The sequence below is a fragment of the Podarcis gaigeae genome (assembly GCF_964106915.1).
Source record: "Podarcis gaigeae genome assembly, chromosome: 15".
Taxonomy (NCBI): domain Eukaryota; kingdom Metazoa; phylum Chordata; class Lepidosauria; order Squamata; family Lacertidae; genus Podarcis; species Podarcis gaigeae.
Genome location: NC_139692.1, coordinates 38,101,153 through 38,120,738, shown reverse-complemented (window position 1 = coordinate 38,120,738; position 19,586 = coordinate 38,101,153). Strand labels below are relative to the sequence as shown.

The 19,586-nt window shown below is 45.0% G+C and overlaps 1 protein-coding gene across 49 annotated transcripts in view; it reads right to left on the bottom strand.

Moving 5' to 3' along the window:
* Window positions 1-19,586, bottom strand: part of MSI2 (musashi RNA binding protein 2) — a 450,658-nt gene that overhangs the window by 41,512 nt on the left and 389,560 nt on the right. For 13 of the 49 annotated variants that reach the window (XM_083714630.1, XM_083714631.1, XM_083714642.1 and 10 more), the window contains one exon: window positions 2,707-2,766. The exons of 5 other annotated variants lie outside the window; for them this stretch is intronic. In XM_083714630.1, the coding sequence (XP_083570756.1) occupies window positions 2,707-2,766 (60 nt within the window). Of the gene's footprint in view, window positions 1-2,649; window positions 2,767-5,048; window positions 5,073-11,931; window positions 11,971-19,586 lie in introns of all 49 variants that reach the window. 31 more of the 49 variants (XM_083714661.1, XM_083714620.1, XM_083714624.1 and 28 more) reach the window with 8 other exon arrangements.

The following is a 19,586-nucleotide window of genomic DNA, read 5'->3' as shown; positions in this document are numbered from 1 at the left end:
CACAAAGTTAATCTGTTCTTTAAAAAAGAAAAAAAAATCCAAAAAAACAAAAAACAAAAACAAAAAACAAAAAAAAAACAACCAAATGATATCAAGCAGAGAAATTGGCTGACACTCAGGTTCAGCTGTGATGGGACACTCTGATTAAAACAGGACAACAGTGAAGATCAGACTTGTCCTTTCTGTGGGGAAAAATGATCATCTCTATTTAAAATTAAACTGGAACCAAATGGGCCCAAAGTGCAGGTAAGGGACGAGGGAATCTGTCCATTCTTCCTCAAATAATAAATGGAATCCTTTTCAGAAAAGGATTTTAAAAAGGAAAGGAAAAAAAAATCCCTTTGCTATCTTTGAGCAAACCAACGCTTGGACTTTCCCTACATACAACGATAAACTGCTACGGATGAATCCTTTGTAGCCCCGCAAGCAGTGCCAGTTTGCATGGAACGGAGTTCTCCAAACATCCCACTTTGGAGCCTAAATAATTCAGTCTCCCCCCCACCCCCGCCAAAGTCTATTGCGGTGTGTGTGTTGCTGCTTGACAGCACTTCCCCCACGTCTGGGACCTTTTGTTTTGTGTTGGTTTGAAGAGGCCTATAGCTAATGAGTGTAGAAATTTTCATGTCAAAGAACAAGCTTCATCATGAGAGAGCTGAATAAAACAGTTACCTCCAAATTGTTTGCTACATGTCTCAACGTGTACAATCTGGCTGGGGAATTTGGGCCCAATCATGTTGTCTCCAATTGCCCCCACCGCCACCCCCAGTGCAATAACCCAGTTAATATTAGCAAGAACAAACGGCCGGATAAACGCACAAGACAGTACACAGAGATGAGCAAGCAAGATAGATTGGGGAGCAATAAAACCCACTGAAAGCAGCAGTCTACCCTTTGTCCTTGCTTTGTATTTAGGGTTCAGAATGGCTTCAGGCACAACCAAGGTATCAGCCAACAAGCAAATACAGCAGAAGAGAGGCACTGGTAAGTCTTAGCAGCCCACTCATGATTTCACTCAATTATGCCAAAGGGATAATTCACTTTCCCCTAAACTGGAATGCTAGGATATAATAGCGGCTTAACTACTTCCCCTAGCAGGAGGGGCACTGGAGAACAGAGTGGAAGGAAGTGGAGCTTTTTATAGGTGGGCACACATTTCTCATGAAACTGGAGCCAGAGTTTGCAGCAGGTAACAAAGGATGGAACAATATTCAAGCTCAAAGAGCAAAAAGCATTTTTAAAGATGTCTGCAAAAGGTTATACTCTTCAGAGAGCCATTCCAATTTATGCCAAGGTGGAACACCCCTGATTTAGGTTGCACTCCTAAAACTGCAACTGACTTCAAACTATGGTGCAATTTAGACATCATGCCATGTCGCTGTTTGTGCTAACCCTAGTTTAGAACCAAAACCTTGGTATGAGCTTCCAAACATACTAGCAGACCACAGTTTAGAACAGCTTGTCTGCTGTTGTATTCTGCCACTCAGCTTCCTAAGTCCATCAAATCACTCTCATCTCCCTTTTGGTACAGCTTCTGGAGGTCAAACAATGGCTATCAATATCACACCAAACCAAACCAGAGTTAGCACAAAATCCAGTTTGTAAATCAACTTCCGTCACTGTATCAGATTCTGGTTTGTTGGCCAATTGCAAACTATGGTTTTGTCAATTCAAACATCACACCAGAACTATGCTTAAGCACCCCAACCATATTTTAGTGAGATGTCTGAACTACGAAGTAACTGGGGAGAACTATTTTTCTAGCATCCAGGTCCAGCTGACCAGACTTGCCACCTAAAAATGGCACGAGAGAAGGCAAGCTGCACTGCTCACCCTATTCTGTGTAACAGCCTTTCTCAAACTTGGGTCCCCAGATGTTTTTGGCCTACAACTCCCATCATCCCTAGCTAGCAAGGCCAGAGCTCAGGGGTGATGGGAGTTGTAGTCCAACAACATCTGGGGACCCAAGCTTGAGAAACATTGCTGTATAATACTAGACCTGTTCGCATTGGCCAGATCTGGAGTGCCACCATTTCAAAGGGCAGGGACACACACTATAGTTCCCTTTTCTCACGAGACAGATGAATAAAAGGAACTTACTAAATAGCTGAATGCTAAGCTGATTTGTAGGAGGTTGATCATGGTACCCTCCATAGATCAAAGTTTGATAGAGCATTCCTAAACACCCTAATTTGGAATCCTTGTTGATATTAATGGATATGTGGTTTCTTGCTTTGGATTGGGCCACCACTGAGAGTAACTTACTCACTGCATTCGTCCCAAACATTAAAGTTGGCGATGCAGGTTGCTGCCCTAACAAGTTGAGGAATTAACAGGTGTGTGTATATGTGGGTGCGAGTGTGATTGCATTGTTAGCCCAGTGCAAACTGTGGAGAAATGAAAACTTTTGCTGTTCTTGACATTTTCATAAAAGGTCCAGTTGACAGCTCCCAGTAGGGTGTACTTTGTACTGGGTGGATCCGCAAAGACCATCTGGTCTTACAGCCTATGCTCTGCTCTGAGTCTTATGGGCTCTGCTTGTAGTATTTGGTTTTGTTTGGTGGGTTTCCCCGCACCCCCAGATCACTGTGAGAAAAGTCAGAGAAAGGGATGGACAGCTGCAGCCACATAGAATACCGACAGAGCTTTTACCTGGCCCTGCATTCTGAAGGTATGCCATGTAGCCGCCTCTTCCACGGCCCCCCCTACCTGATCCTCTTGCTGCTGCCACTGCCGCTGCTACTGGTCCGTAGGCTGCTGCCGGAAAACCTGGCCGTGGGGAAAAACAAGAAGGGGTAAGAGGAAAGGTGCAACGGACAGCCAGTGTTTACAACGGCCACAACAAAAGAGGCAGGTTAAGGGCGAATATGAGCGGGAACAACTGTGAGTGTGTATGTATGAGAGAGCATTGACTGCAGAGGAGTTTGGGTGGGTCTTAAGAGTGGAAGCGCTTTGATGCCATTCCCTTTCTCCTGCAAGGTAAAAGTGGCAGCTGCCCATGGGACATAATAACAGAGAAATTCAGAGCAATTCAGCACAGTTGTGAATGGGCAGCCAGTGGTCCTGCCAAAGCAGAGACGGGAGCCTATATTCCTTCTTATTTTGTGCAAAAATTCAAAATCAACATGTGGGTGGATCTTCCATTGAAGCAGCACAAAATGAAACTCCCGGGTCAAAGCAGAAGGCAGGCGGTGAGCCTTAGGTCCAGTGGTTTGGACTGCAGGAGAAAAGTGCTTGAAGGGATGAGTGTGGCCGGGGGAGGAAGCAAGCTTCAACTCCTGCCAAGCCCTGCACTCTTTTGCAATGAACATCAAAGCCCCCACCAGGTCCAGCATCAATACACAGCACACACACTTTTTAAAAAGTATTTCTGGAACCCTGCTGAGTGAGGGACACCCTTTTAATCCTCCACAATGCTCTGAATGGAGGCTATGGAAGGGGCACTGTGGGAAACAAAAATGGAACAACTGCCTGGTACTCATCAGAGTGCTGCTGCTGTGGGTCGCTGCCACCAGGTAAGGCTACGGGGAGGTCACTGATGTGGGAGGGAGCCCAAAAGGCCCCTCATTGTTGAGGGTTCCTCTCATACCTAGAGCTGGTCCAGTGCCCTGCTTAGATGTGAATGAGGAAGACTCCTGAATATGGCTACCCTGAGATAGGTCCGCTGAGACAGGGCAGGGCAGAAGGTTGTGAGGAAGGCAATTCTACAGGCCAAGAGTCTGTAAGTGCTGACAGTCAAGTCAAGGATCTGTAGAGCAGCAGTTGGGGCTGCATGAAAGGGACCAGCCACCATTGAGGAGGAGGAGCTTCTCAAAAGCAATAAGGAGCTGGTAATCAAAGATGCCCCGGGCTGCAGGGACAAGGAGATGCTGGGAGGGTTTTCTGCCCTTTGTCAAATTTTGTCCAGGGATGCTGGTGCAGTCCTCTGAGCTTGGGTTCAGAAACAAACTCAAATGAGGGGCGAGCTTTTAAAAGCCCTCAATTTCCCCCCTGGCTTTAATCAGAATGTGAGCTTGCTTATCTCCTGCCTATTCCTGCCAGCCATCTCAGAACACACTCTCCTCCCTTCCCTTCCACTGACAGGGGTGTATCTTGGTAATACAATGCCTTGGGCAAGGGCAAAATTTGACACTGCCCTCGTGCCGCCTTCCCAAAATCTGGTAGGTGAGGTGCCGGGCTTTGGGAAGGAGGCTGGAAGGCACCCCCTCAGCTTGGTGCCCTGTGTGGGCGAACTGGTCATGCTGCCCTCAATCCAGTTCGGCCACTGAAGTTGTAGCAGCGGCAGCAGCAGCAGCAAAAGTTGCAAGTACATGGAGTGAAGAGAGGAGAGGGTTTTCACCCTCTCTCATTACTTCTGTCATCCAGTCGGAGCAGCCTTCTGGGGAAGAAGACAGCATAGGAGATGTAGTTGCCTTGCCCCTACAGAATCCATATACCCACCCATATTTGATCTTAAATGAGGGCAGTGGCTCTTCAGCGAACTGTTCCCCATGGGCTGGTAGGTTGTTAGCTAACATGTTGGTCTGCTTTCACTGCCGCTACCATTACTTCAAAATTAAGATCATGAAACTGGGAGCGTGTGGGGAGACCTTTAAAGGAAGGAGAAGGCAGAAAGGCCAATAATTTCTCTGAGCCCTTGGAGTGGCTCAGAAAAATCACCCAAGTTCCTTCCATTTTTTCCCAAAGAACTCAAGTAATTTCAGAGTTAATTTGAGGTGAGCTTTGGAGAACTCTAATTTGTATTGCCAATTTTGGTTGTGATGACAAAAGACAGGAGGCACTCTTAGCCAGTGATTACGCTGCTCATAGTTCCTCATTATGAAGACAACCATATGGAGGCCAGAGGCAAAGAAAATAAAAAGAGGATTCGGAAAGCAGAGGAAAAGATAAGAGAGAGAAAAAGAGATCCAAAGAACTCAGCCAACTACAAGCCTGCTAGCTCTAGTTCTATTACCGTAGCTACATGTATTGCTAACAGGGAAAAACTGAACAGAAGTGAGAGGCTAAAGTGTCTCTAAACTACTGCAAAATATGAATTAAGAGAGACATACTTGCATTTAAATATGGTAATAGGGCTGTTGGAGGAAAAAAACATTCCAGGTAAATAAATGCAGCTGTCCTCGGAGCCCGTCCCCCATACACAAAACATTTGCTTAAAGAAAAGCTAGGTCCCATTCTCATTAAATGTAGAGGTTAATTGGCATGCTCTTCAGTTGTGGTGCTGAAGTGGTTATCAAGGTTGCAGTGGCTGGGCAGGAAAGAAAAGAGAAACTGCTTGCAGAGACTAGACCCAAGCAAGTGCAGAAACTAAATCATTTTCAGTATGTCCACACCTGGATGCCATGCCAGCTGGGATGGGCATGTGGGTCACCTATCAAGTATACCCGCTTCCAGAAGCTGCCACACCCCAGATCTATCTATCATGTTTTCTTATGACACTTGTGTACAACATCAGGGTGAACAATAGAGGGATAGGATGGGTGTCAGCAACAGCAGGAATGGAAGAGGAAGGAAGTTTGTCTGGATGTTTGCTACTGAAAGGCAAAGATGTGTAACAATTTAACAGATTACTTTCTGGACCGAACAACTGGAAGCTAAAGGAAGTTTTCCCATGTCCCTTCCAACAAATCCTTGGCCAGTCATAGCACCAGCCCCTCAGCTTGCCTATACAACAGCTCTGCTTCCTGGTTGTCATGATGCCATTTTGGGGTCATGTAGTGTAGCCAAAGGTAGATTGGGGCGGGGGTGGGAGCCTTGATTATTTTTAACAGTGACTCAGATTCTCTGCTCTTCAATGTCTCTGCCTGAGACATTTCATCACCCAAGAGGAGGCACAACACATCCCAAGACTCCTCTACGATACCAGCCTCGGAGTACACCTTTCAGATTGCATTTATAGACTTCTTACTTTTTTTTGAATATTTTCCTCTGAGGATCTGAGAGCAGCAGACAAGGGTCTTCCTCTGATCCACATACACCTTTCACTTATACCCTGTGAGGTAGGTTAGTCTAAGATATGGAAACTGTGCCTGAGGTCACTTAGTAAAGTTCATGGTGGTTTGAACCCAGGCCTCACTTGTCTATCTACTGCCCTATCCTTGCCTTTACACACTGCTTTGTACACCCTTGCACACCTAAGAATACAGCTGCTCCAAATGTGTTGCACACTTCCTTGTGCAGTTCTTACTACGAGGCAAACTGTTTTTATGAAAGCGGATAGCACCAACTTCACTACAGAATGCTTCTTTCAATTATTATTTCCTAGTGTGATACCATCACCTGCAACTTGCAACTCCAAGGAGTTAAAATTTTGAGGTGTAGTGAATGGGTACTGCCCATAACAGCTGTATCTGCACTCCCACCAAATAATTAAGCTTTAGATGCTCTCCAAATAAGCAGTGTAGCCGTTGGTATTTGTGGCACTCTGAAACCATCATCAAAGCTTAATATGAAATATGGTGCTAGCGTTCCAAAATTATGGAGTGCTTGGCTGGATAGCACATTTATTAAATGCTGCCTAAGACCCAGGAAAGCACCGTGCTTTTAATAGAACGGCAGGGCATAATTTGGCACATAATATGTAATATGAAGGTTCCTCCAGATGTTTCGGACAACAACTCCTCTCATCCTATGAGCTGCTCGGCTCCATTCAAGGTGTACTAGGGTACAAAGCTTTAAATGACCTGGGACCAAAGTACCATCCATTTCAAAAATTTCAATGGTGGGGTAGGTCATGCTTGTGGTATTATCAATAAGAATAGCATGAGGGACAGGGACACAAGATAAGGCACTCTTAGCGGAGGCACCCCAGCTGTGGATCACCCTAAGGAGTTTTCTGCATTCAGAAACACATAGAAGATTTTCATTATAATTGTCAATGTTAATCCAGGTTTTTGGCTAATAGCTTTATGGAGTTTTTATACCACAGTTTGCAATTCATTAAAGTTATCTTTCAAATGGTAAATGTTATTATTGTGAACCGCCCTGGGTTCACCTTGTGAAGGAAGGAAGGGCTATACATTTGAAACAGTAAATAAAACCCTGGCCATTGGGCCATGCTGGGTAGGGTTGATGGGAGTTATAGCACCATGTTGCTCCTCTTGCAGCACAGGCTGGAAGAATATAAATCAGAGATATAGTTTGGAGATCAGGCTTGAGGGTGGTAGTCAAATGTTTTCCCAAGTCTGGCTTCTTGCCTTTACTTGGGGGAGGAAAGAAACCCTGTAGGCCACCCTCAGTGTGATTTCAGGTGTTCCTTTCAATAAAAATAAGAATGTTATGACTGGAGTCATCAGGAAAGGCTGGGGCCTACAGCAAGAAAGGACACAATTTGGTTTGAGCTACATTCCCTTCCCTAGCCCAATGGATCCAGGGGCACAGGCTGCTGTACTAGGGCGTGTTGAATTTTTCAACTGTCAAATTCCACTTGGTAAGTAAAATGTGTCTAAAATTGTATAGAAATCATTAAAAACGATTGCAAAGTACTTGCAGTTAGATATTATTATTATTATTATTATTATTATTATTATTATTATTATTATTGAAAGCAGATTATGTGCTTCTTTGACAAATGTAGACCTACCAAGCTAAATGTTACCCAATCACAAAAACAGTAACAGATTTAATTCCTCACACCCAAGAACATATTTTAAAGACGCCTCTGAAGAAATTGGCAAAAATTAAGTTTTATCCCCAAAATGCCATGCCCTACAGCCATACCTCATCTTGAGCGCATCCCTTTTATGAAGCATGATGTTCTTCTCAAATCAATTCAAATGCTGCACTCAAAAACTCAGTTGCTACTTTATTTTTCAATATGTCTTTCGGACAATTGTGTAAAAAAATTGCCACAAACTCGAAAGCCACTATCCCACATCAACAACACCTGTATGCTATGGGTTTCCCACCCAAATACTAACGCATAGCATGGCACAACCAGATTTTACACACTATTGGACATAAGAAGGTTTTTTGGGAGGACACAATTTCCAAGCACTCAAAACACAGCATCTTGTTTCTAGGAAAATATACCTCTGCCGCAGATACGACATGTGTAAATGTTGCTGCTGTCACTTCAAGGCTGGCCCTCAAAGGATGGGAAGCAGAGCCAGTACTGATCAAGACTTCCCTCCTACAGATCCTGTGCTGTGCCAGCTTATTAAAGTTTGAAGGAGGACACCTGAGACTCCATTGCAACCTGGTGTGTTATCCAAAGGCCCAGACACTCCTGTCCCTGCTGAACAGATCTCTCAAGCTCCTTTGTCTGTGTTGCACTTCTAATTGCCTGGAGAAAAACAAGACGCCAGAGCCATTCAAAAGCACTAAAGTGGATTTAGGCATTCCAATTAGCGGATATTTTACAATTAATGTTTTGAATGGGCTCCAGCGCTGCCCAAGAAAGCCCCCAGGATTCCGATCAATTTCATGCTGCCTTTATTTGTCAGCGAGAGCTAAAGCCGGCATTTAGAGTTCAATTTTTCACAGATAATATTCTACCCCCCCATGCTTCCTGCATCAATAGGTTCCCTAACTACTTGAACAGCCATGTTGAGGAGAAGGACACATCTGGTTTTGACGAAGAAGCCCTTAGGCCCCAATTTGGTGAGAGGCTCTGTTCAAGCAAGTGCTTTCTCCACAGTGCAAACAACATCATGAGAGGAAGGCAGGCAGACCTTTGGACAGATTATTATTATTAACATCATTAATTCACTTCTGACCTCACATTTAATTTGACAGGTTTAAAAGAACTTGGGATAGCGCAATGCTTGACTGGTGGTATGCTGTTGCTTTTCAAGAAAAACTGTAAAAAATATCTTCTTTTGGACTGTTTAATAAACATTATTGACTCCCTGATTTAAACAGACTGACTGTGCTGAACTTTGGCTGGGTGGTGTCTGGTGTTTCTTGAGTTGAAGGGGTTCTTACAGGTCATCGAATCTGATCTGCTGCTGGAGGAAGATGGTCAAGAGCTACAGCTCTCCTCTAGGAAACCTCCAGTGAAGGAAAGCCCATCACCCCTTTAGGTGTGTTATGAGGTCACTTTTTTATCATCTTGTTTGAGGGAGTGGTAATTTAATAATTCCATTCTTTTAAAAGCCCAACAAATAGGGGACTGAACAAAAGCACCAGATTGCTGGCTCTAAAAAGGCAAAACACCTGTATGGCATTAAAACTTACCTTGCCATTATGTTCTCAAACAGGGATTAAATGTGATGACAAAGATTTCATTCAGACAGGCTTGGGCTTCAGGAGGAAAAATGGAAAGAGCAAATCATTTTTACCTGTGCCCAATTTAAGTGCCAAGTCTGTGGCTTAGTTCGGATTGCCCTTTAGTGACCAATAGGCTTGAAGGGAATTAAGCAAAGTGGAATGTGATGTACTGAATTCACAGCCTAAGGCCTTTCATAGGTGCCACATGAAAAGAAACCAGAAGAGACAATGCTCAGGAAAGTGTTCTAAAAGTTCATCTAAAGGAAGATGCACAAGGATGAGGAAAGCACCAACAGTATCAATGATTTTATCCTTTTAAAAAGCACTTCCCCTCCCTTTGCAGAATATGTAGTCTTCAAAATACAAGTCTGTGGTTAGGTTCGTACAATACCTAGGTCAAAATATTGTAAAGCCAAGAATTCAACAACTGTCTTCAGGTTGAACAGAGAGAAATAAAGCAAAAGGAAATTTTGATAACCTCCCCCCCCCCCACATAGTTTCCAATCCCTTTGATCAGCCTGGACAAAGAGTTAAGAGGCTCCCAGCTGTTCCTGTAAATAGAGACTCTCTTTCATGATTCCTTTAACTGGGCCAGGCTGAGGCTACGTTTGGAAAAGGCAAAAGCAGGAAATGTCTGGGGTGTAATATTATTATGAGCAATTTACTTTAAAAACTTGTATATTGATTTACAATCCTTGGGTGAACATGAAATACCACTGCTGGTTTCTTTCTCCCCCAGATCAGTAATCCACACAGCTCCAGAAGAGCTGTAAATTTTTGCGGATGTAATATTAAAACTGCCATTGCAAGAGTTATAACTAATAACTATGGCGTGTGACGCATGCACTCCCCACAGAAGTTACCCATGTAACACAAGGACTGTGGCTATGCTTTAACACACAGAACCCTTGCCTCTTCCATCCCAACTATCATCTACAGAGATAGGTAGCTGTTCACATGGTACAGAAGGGAAACAAAGGTCAGGAAGGCATGAATTTGATCAAAACTCTCCAGAGAATTCATAGTTGAGCTACAATTCAAAATCTGATTTTCTTAGGTTTGACTACAGACATGCTGCTGGAAGAGCTTCACTATGGAGTGGTACAGAAATGTAAATAAACAAATGAAATCCTCCTCATTGAATCATGGTGTCTCTAAAGCAGGACTAGGTGTACTCCAGATGTTTTGGACTACAAATCCCATGAGCCTGTGCCAACATGGCTGTGTTCGCTGGGGCTAATGGGCACCAGGAGGGGGGAAGTTAAACTAGAGAGTTAGAGGATGCCTGCAAGGTCTGCATTTTGGCAATCAATGAATACTCAAGCCTGAACCCAGTCAAAAATAGCTTTCGGAGGGCGAGCCAGTTCTTTATCCAGCCCCTGGGCTGAAAAGGGTTTTCCCACCCCAGGTTTAGGGTTTTAAAGTTCAAACCCAGCACCTTCCACTGAGCCAAGAAGCCAACTAGAAGTTAATGAACTTGTTTCAAAACTGGCATAATGCAATCTCCGGGGGCCTTCCCCAGTCAGCATGGGGAGCTAAATACTGAACTAGTTTGGAGATTTGATAAGTCTTCAAGGGCAGCCCCACACTGAGCATGCTGCAAATCCTATCTGGATGTCACCAAAGCATGAATTACCATGGCTCTAGGTCAATCCTCTCTGGGAAAGAGTTCAATATTGGTCAAAGTCACTACTGGGGCATCTGGCATAAGAACATGGCTGACACTGAGTTAGACTATTGCTTCCAATCAAGTCACTATTTTTGACACTGACTGGCAGCAGCTCTCCAGGACTAGAGCGGGGTTTCTCCCAGTCTTCCCTGGAGATGCCGGGGTTTGAACCTGGGACCTTTTGCACACAAAGCAGATATTCCTACCTGTGAGCTTATGATCATTTGTCAAAGAGCATTGCCAAACCCAAATCACACATAAGCTGGAAACCAGAGCTTTCCAAACTGTGCATCGTGACACATTAGTGTGCCAGTTGTTTTGTATAGGCCTGTTGTGCGAACTCTCCCCACGCTCCTCCCAGGGCTGGAAAGGGGTTAGGTTAACCTCCAGTTTGCTAGTAAAACTGAATTACTATGTTGCAAAATGATGCATATCTAAAAAAGGATATCACCAACATGAAAAGTTTGGAAGCTCTGCTTTAGGGGAAGTACAACCCTGTCCAATAAAGGTACATATCTCCAGCATCGGCCCAGCTAACAATACATGTGTCTTTTCAAATTTTGCTCACACTCATCTAATTCACGGCTGACTTAAGGCCCCTATTTAGAATTCACACTGTCTTCCCAGGGTCAGATGAAAGGGAGAGTTAGAATTGGGTATGACTGATCTACAGATGATGCCGCACTCCAGACATTGCACGTCTGGATGATCTCATCCAGCCATTTCATGAAATGTTAAATACCATGAGTGACACGATGGAACTTCTCGTTGCGTTCTGCAGCTGTATGTCACAGATGCAGCCCATGGCAAATCTCACTTTGGTCACAACCCAAAAAAGGATGCTGTCAGCGCAAATCTTCCTAGTGCCCTGGTGAGTATTTGTTCCATTTCCCATTGAAACAAAAGTACACAAAGCCAGGAATGTTTTACAGAGATTATTAAAAGCACAACAGAGATGTCCATCGTTGCATCAAGAGAGACAGAATTCTACTAAAAAGTTCGGGGGTGGGGGAGGAAGAGGTGGTTTAAAAAACTTTTAAGTGTAATGAACTTGCCTGGGTAACTGGGTTTGATTGAAGATCCCACGGTAAGCACTAAAAATCCATAGAATCAAATATAGGCATTACTGGGCAGCACAGCAAGCTATAAACTAATTTAAGAAAAATTGCACGACCTCAAAATTTAATCCATTTCCCCCTCTCTTTCTCTCTCCAAAGAAATAGTTTAACCCTGTGCTTTAAAATGCCAAATAGAGGTATACAAACAGGGCAGGCTCTCCTGGGTGCTTCTGATGGATTAATCCTATTAACATTTTTAACATCTGCCCAAGAGTGCTTTATTTTGACAGCCACGTTAAGTGTTTCCCTTTGTCTTTAAACGCTGCTCTAGATCAAGCTTATTAAAATATATTTCACCGGGTCAGGAAATTAGTGCATTTTGGGCTCAGTAGTGGCACGCATAATAAGGTCATCATTAGAGAGCCTACTCTGGTATTCCAGGCACAGGGGCTGACAAGAACAGAGGCCTCAAAAGAAGGGAGCCTGCAAGCAAGAATCCCCTGGGGTCTGGCTGGGTTGGGGGGTTTTCTTCCCAGCCTCCACATCCTTTTCTCTTACCCTCTCACCCTCTCACTAGTAGATGGCCCATGGGGACTGAAAAGCAGTTGCCCAGGTTTTCCAGATTTGAGGGAGAAAACAATTGGGAAGCATGTGGAGGTTCAGACTATGAAGAACTGTAGCCAAAAACGTGAAAATTTCTAACGGGTGGGGAAATCAATGCACAACAGCCCGAGCATAAATAGTACAGGTAGCCTAAATATTATTTAACATTGTTTTGTGGTGAACAGCTGGATAGAAAAGTTATCTGCTGCTGCCATTAACATTACTAGCCCACTGGCTCGCAGTTGCCTATGTCAGATATTTGCAGCCTAAATCCACCACCACCACCACACATTTTGGGCCCTGACCAGCTTTTCATGGTTCCCCATAAGAGGCTGCCACTTAGCAAAGGGTCACTGCCACTTTGCTGAGAGATTTTGCCCAACTTGCAATGCTCACCAGGCAACAGCAAACACTCGGAGGCACCAAGATGCCTTGGAAGCAAAACAGGCTGGGCATGCGATTCATTTGACCCCAGTCCTCCAGCGGGACAACCCTCTTTCCACTCGCCATGCACCTGTGCTTCCATTTGTGCTGCTTGGCTTCTGTGAATCATAGTTCATGGAAAGTCTCCCAGCAGCTGCACCTCTGGGTTCCTCTAAGGGAACTGTGAGAAGAAATGAGGGGTGGACTTCCTGGCCCCGTTTGGAATTAAAAAACAGAAATTTAGAAATAAATTCCAAAAATGTATATAAATGCATCCCTTTAAAATTCTGAGTCTGCTTCAGATTCAAAGGAGCCACACACCTGCTAATAGCCTCTACACCAGGCTTCCTCAAACTCGCCCCTCCAGATGTTTTTGAGACTACAATTCCCATCATCCCTGACAACTGGTCCTGCTAGCTAGAGATCATGGGAGTTGTAGGCCAAAAACACCTGGAGGGGCGAGTTTGAGGAAGCCTTCTCTACACTTTTGGGATGATAGCTGCAGCCCTTCCTTGTCTGGGCAACATTATGAAAGGGGGTACGAAGGAGGCAGCAAGGGCTTATGGGGAAAGGGACAAGATTTCCCAGTGCCTGGCATGCAGCCATTGGCAACATCCCACTTGCTAGAAGGAAATCCCTCCCTTCATTCCATCACACCTGGAGCATCGAGGAAGAAAAGTGGGTGAACGGGTTAGGAAAGAAGAACTTGAAATTCTTCCCTGGTGCAGATTTTTAACCAAACTGAAGATGAACTTTCAGGACTCAGATTGCTGGCCTCCTAATACTGAAGTTCCAAGCCCAGTAATACAAAATCTGGTGACAGTGCAAATTTCTAGATGTCGCTTGTAGGACATTTCCTGATTTGATCTGCAGAAGACCCTCAGGATCAGACCCTGAGTGGATAGAGAGATGATGTGAAGCTGCTGCAAAGGAGAGAAGACCCACATCTCCCCATCTCTCTTCCCAATCACTGAGACTGTCAATGAGAAGTGGGGCAAGAGGGGAAACCGGCCACAATGAATTCATGTTCCACATTTTGTGGTCATAGACATACAGTTCTGGCCAAAGAGAACTGTAAGAGCCAGCCTATGACACACAACCAGCAACAAATGCTTGATGCTAACTAGGCTGATTTAGGGCCCAGAACAGCCAGGCGTCTAAGATCAAAGCCTGCCACACAACAGTTTGATTTAGTGCAGAGATTTACTACCACCTTTTATTTCATGATAACCCTTTATATTATGAGCTTTTAATGATGTTGCATTTACAGCTACGGGAAATTTCCTATCAAGCTGCCAGGCAGCTATAAAAGGCTTAAGCAGAAAATGCTTGTAAAACCTCTTATTACCACCAATCCTGGGCATTTAGGGAAAACTTAACAAGCACTTACATGGGTAGTTGAAGAACAGCACAGAAAACTAATCAGAACCAATAAGGAGAAGGATTTTCAAAATTGCTCAGGGTTGTGCAAATCTCATTTGAAATCACTCATTAGTTTCTCTACTGCTACAAGTAAAGCACTCTTTAACCAAATCCTGACTAGATGGAATGCCCACTCAGTGGATGACGCTGAATCCTGCCCCTTTAGCCCTACCAGCTGCATTTCCATTTACCTGAATATTTGTAATGTCCCTTCCCACCCCAGTTTTCAAGGGCACAGAAAAATTAAACTGGCAGCTTCACTGAAGCACCAACATAGCTGCCCCTGCCTAAAAAGTCCATGGCACCTGCAGCTCCAGCTTCCCTGTCTTCACACCAAATCCCTCCCACTTTGTGGCTTGGTTCAGCAACCTTCCACATGACAGAACCGCAGGGGGGCTCCTCAGGGTCCAGGCAGGCTGCCCTATTGGTGGGTTTTTGTTCCCCCTTGTGGTGACCGTGAGACCGTCTGAATGTCTGTCTCTGCAGAAAGATGGTGACTGTTAACTCCTCAGGAATCTTTACCTGGAAACTGGAGCTCCTGAGGGGGTTACTTCAAGTCTCACACTATGAGGCTTTTGGGTAGCTGCAGTCTCTCCTCAGCCTTGGCACCACGAGGCTTAAAGTCAAGAACCCCTGGTGGCTGGGTTAGTGGGAGTGAGGGGCTCCTCCCTTGGGAAAGAACCTAGTGGTGAGTCTTGGGTTTCTCAGCCCAACCTTTCCTCTTCCACCCATAGTCCCCCCCCCCCCAGCTTAGGGCCATTTAAGTCCGCTTCATGTACCTGCCCTTCATTGGGCTCATGCCGCCAGCTGTGCTGCCATCTGCCCACCAGGCTAGTATGTGAGAGAGACCCTTACCGTCTGCTGTTGGATCTGTCACTGGTACCTCAGCACTGTTGCTGATGAGCCCAGCTGCACAATGGGCGCAGCAGAGACAATTACAGTGGCCTTAAGGGAGCAATCGGCACTGAAGATGCTAAGGGAGGGGATCAAGTCCTGGAAGTTTTTTTTTTTGTTTTTTGTTTGCTTTTAAACTTAAAGCTAAAAACTCTGAAAGGGGACCTGGAACATCCCTGAGTGGGTGAGAGGTCCCAACTTCCCCCTCTTCCCAGTGAGATGACTACCCGTGAGATTTTAGTAGGGCAACCAAACTTCTTTGCAACCATTTCAACAGCTCAGCATTTAATAATGTTGCTGTCACGCCTTGGAAGTAACTGGTTAAACATCTGTTCAACCTGGTATACAATACTCTAAGTCAAAATACCAGCAAATATGACTGGGCTAATCCAGGGCATTTCAGGACAGCCTGAAGCCAGTCATGTGACAACATAAAATCCTCCCCTTGTCACGGCAGGGTGAAGAAGGGAGAGGGAAACATTCAAATATGTGTATTTTTAAGTGTTTTAATATTTATTCATGAATGACCAGCTGAGTGGGGAAGCCTTATCATTACAAGGCTCAGGAGAGACAGACTTTTCCCAATGCTATGCTTGTGGAGGATGCTGCCTATGGACTGAAAAAGGGCTGGGGAAGATCTTTTGTCTGAAACCTGAGCTGCTGCCGGTCAGTGTAGGCAATACTGAGCTGGATGGACCAATGATCTGACTTGCTAGAAGATAGCTTCCTGAATTCCTATGATGCCCACACTGCATGGAGACAGGAAGATGAAGACCAGCCTAATCTATCCTGCATAACAGATGTGGATTGGTAGTTCTCTGGTCCAGGAATTAAATAGATTGTATGTTCTGGACAGAGTTGCACCTGCCTTGAAAGAACAGATTTGTAGTCTAGAGGTGCTCCTGGAGCCAACTCTTTTAACTGGAAGCCTGAGTGACCTTTGTGCAAGGAGTGCCTACTATTAGCTTTGGCTGTTCCTGGATGGTAATTCCCACTCTACTAGCCTCCTGACTGGAGGACTGTAATGTGCTCTATGTAAGGCTACCCTTTAAGATTGTCCAGAAGCTGCTAACTAGTCCAGAAAGCAGCTGTAAGACTGCTGACTACTACCAATAGGCAGGACCATAGAAAGTAAGTCCTGAAGAACCTGCACTACTTGTCTATATGCTTCTGATCCCAATTCAGAGACTTGGAAGGAACCCCAAGGGTCGTCCAAACCCCTGCAATCACAGCTAAAGAATTCCTGGCAGATAGCCATCCATTCTCTGCTTAAAAACCTCCAAGGAAGCAGAGTCCTTCGTAGGTAGTCCATTCTACTGCTGAACAGGTCTTAACATCAGAAAGTTCTTCCTAGTGTTTAGCCAGAATCTCCTTTGTTGTAATTTGAATCCATTGCATCAGGTCCTACCCTCTGGAGTAGCTTGCTCCATCGTTCACATGACAACCCTTAAAAGATCTAAAGAAGGCTATCATATCCCCTCTCAGTCTTTTCTTCTCTAAACTACCGTATTTTTCCCTCTATAACACGCAGATTTTTTCTCCTAAAAAGTAAGGGGAAATGCCTGTGCGTGTTATAGAGCGAATGTGTGGTCCCTGGAGCCGTTTGTCCCAAGTGCATGGCAAAAATCATATTGCGCCCTCACGGAGGAGAGGAGGCTGCTGCTTTCCTGCATTCTGCCTCAGGGTCTTACTGCCCACCCTGTTCTGTTTCGGTTGCTGTTTGCTCAGACGGAACAAAGAGCAGTGAAATCCCCTCCCCTCCAGGCAACCCCTCCCCTCCAGGCAAGTAGAGAGGAAAGCAGAGCGTCCCTGCTCCGGTGCTGCTGCTGCTGCTGCGTCTGGGCACTCGGCAGCCAGCGGAAAACATGCAGATGAGAGAGAGAGAGAGAGAGGGCTGGCTTGAGTGGGTGGGTGGACTTTTGCCTTCCTTCCCCCGCCCCTTTAAACCCCTCTCCTGCATTCTTAGCCAGCTGCTTCTCCGCACACCCCTCTCATGCTCCTTGTCCCTTCTATATTTTTCCTTCCCTCCCCACTTAAAACGTGGTTACAAAGCACGGATCTACATGGATCCTCAGGATCTTTGCATTGGGTCAGCCCAAATTCACCATCAGAGCACACAGCAATGATCAGATGCAAAAACAGGGCTGCAATGGTGCAAAAACGTGGTTACAAAGCATGGATCCACATGGATCCTCAGGATCTTTGCATTGGGTCGGCCCAAATTCACCATTAGAGCACATAGCATGTCCATGGCTACAGCCTGCCCCCCCAAAAATCACACACCCACTGTTGCCTGGGGCTGCAATGGTGCAAAAACGTGGTTACAAAGCATGGACCCACAGGGATTCTCAGGATTTTTGCATTGGGTCACCCCAAATTCACCATCAGATCACATGTCTGTGGCCACAGCATGAAGCACAAAAATGATACACCCACTGTTTCATTCAGAATGTTTTTTCCCTTGTTTTCCTCCTCTAAAAACGCTGTGCGTGTTATGGTCAAGTGCGTGTTATAGAGCGAAAAATACGGTAATTCAACATGTTAACCTTGCCATATAATAAAGCCTTTTACCTTAAAACCCAAATTCCTGAAGGATCACCTTTCTGTCAACCTGCTCATGTACTGAGATCAGATTGAGAGGTTCTTCTCGTGGTGCCACCATAAAGTACATGGCACGTTGGCACAAGAAATACCATTTAGAGAGGATTCTGGTATTGAGCCGACTTGAGTTTCGGTGCCTGTTAAAGAGGAATCTTTTTTTTATCCAGGCTTTTGGAGGAGGTTAGGCAATGTGGCCGGCTGCTATTTGTGTGCTCACCTGCTACACTAGTATTGTATGCTGTACTAAGGATGGCTTGAGTGGCTGTTTTAAGTTTATATTGTTTGATGTTTGATGTTCTGCTGTAACCTGTCCTGGTACAATGAAGGGAAGGCTTACAAATTTAAATAAAGAGAAATGGCAGCAGCTGGTCCCTCCCTCCGCCTGCCATCATGGTTTGCAAACAACATCTTGAAAGCCCACCATGTTCTGTTTTCACAAATTTGTGCCAAAGACACAAAACAAACAAAAGTTTTAGAACTGATTAAAGAACAGGAGGCGGGTAGAAGTGTGTGTGTGCGCGCGTGTGTGTGTGCATGTTTATGGAGGGCATCCAGGCTGTGCCATATCATTTCACACTGATGAAAATTAAAATGGAAGGGCCTGGCGAATGATAATTAAACTCACTCTGGCTGATTTAATATGCACTTTGGAAGGGGGGGATGTTTTATGCCATGCAGATGTTGCCGGCACCTTTTGGGTAAACAAAGTGGGTACGGAGCTGGAAGGATTAGGTCACAATTTGAAGAGCTAAGCATGAGCTGGGGGGAAAGGGGGGGGGACAGATCAAGTGCTGCAGAACCAAAGCAGACTGCCATTGTTTGCTAGCCAGAGGAAAGGCTGCAGATCACAATAAGGTCAGAATCCCCAGGGAAGTTGCCCTTTGCAAGCCAGCCCAACTGAAATCATCATGGATGGTCGTGCTCTTTGTGCTACTGCCACAAATTTCAGTGATGCTTGTGCAGGAGACCTTTGTCCCGGGTGTGTAGGACTCAGACATCTTTTCCTAAGGGAATGCTTCTGCTGTGTGGAAAGCACATCACCCCAATGGTCCAGATGCAGAATTCTGTCCCTGGGAAAACGTATAGCTGGGAGATTTAAAAGCAAACGAAGAGCCCTGCTGGATCAGATCACCAAACCCAGATGCTTCTGGGAAGCCCACTAACATGCCAATAAGGAAATAGCTGTCTGTGCCACTAAACATTTCCCTTTTTGTGCCATTAAACATGAAGGAGCCATGAAGCTCTGAATCTGAGTAGACACATATAGACTAATAATTCATAGACTGGTCAAATTTCTCTTTTAAAACTATCTAAGCTAGTGGGCGATGTCCGGTCTTGCATCAGTGAATTCCCTAAGGGAATGATGCCCTGTGTGAAGAAAGTCTCCCTTGTGTCTGTCCTGACCCTACTGCCAGTTAGTTCCATTTGATGACCTCCTGTTCTAGTATTATAAGACAAGGAGAATGTGATGCTTATACCAGAAAGGTCAGAAACACTGTCCAGCAGATACCTATGCAATAACATTTTATCTACCATTCAAAGTAAAAATAAACACTGCATGTAGTCCTGGTTGCCCCATCTCAAAGGGATATACCACAGCTGGCAAAGGCCAACCAAAACAATCAAGTGGGTGCAATCCAGATGTTCTTGGACTACAGTTTCCATCAGCCCCTATCATGTTCAGCCATGATGGGTCTTGTAGGCCTGTA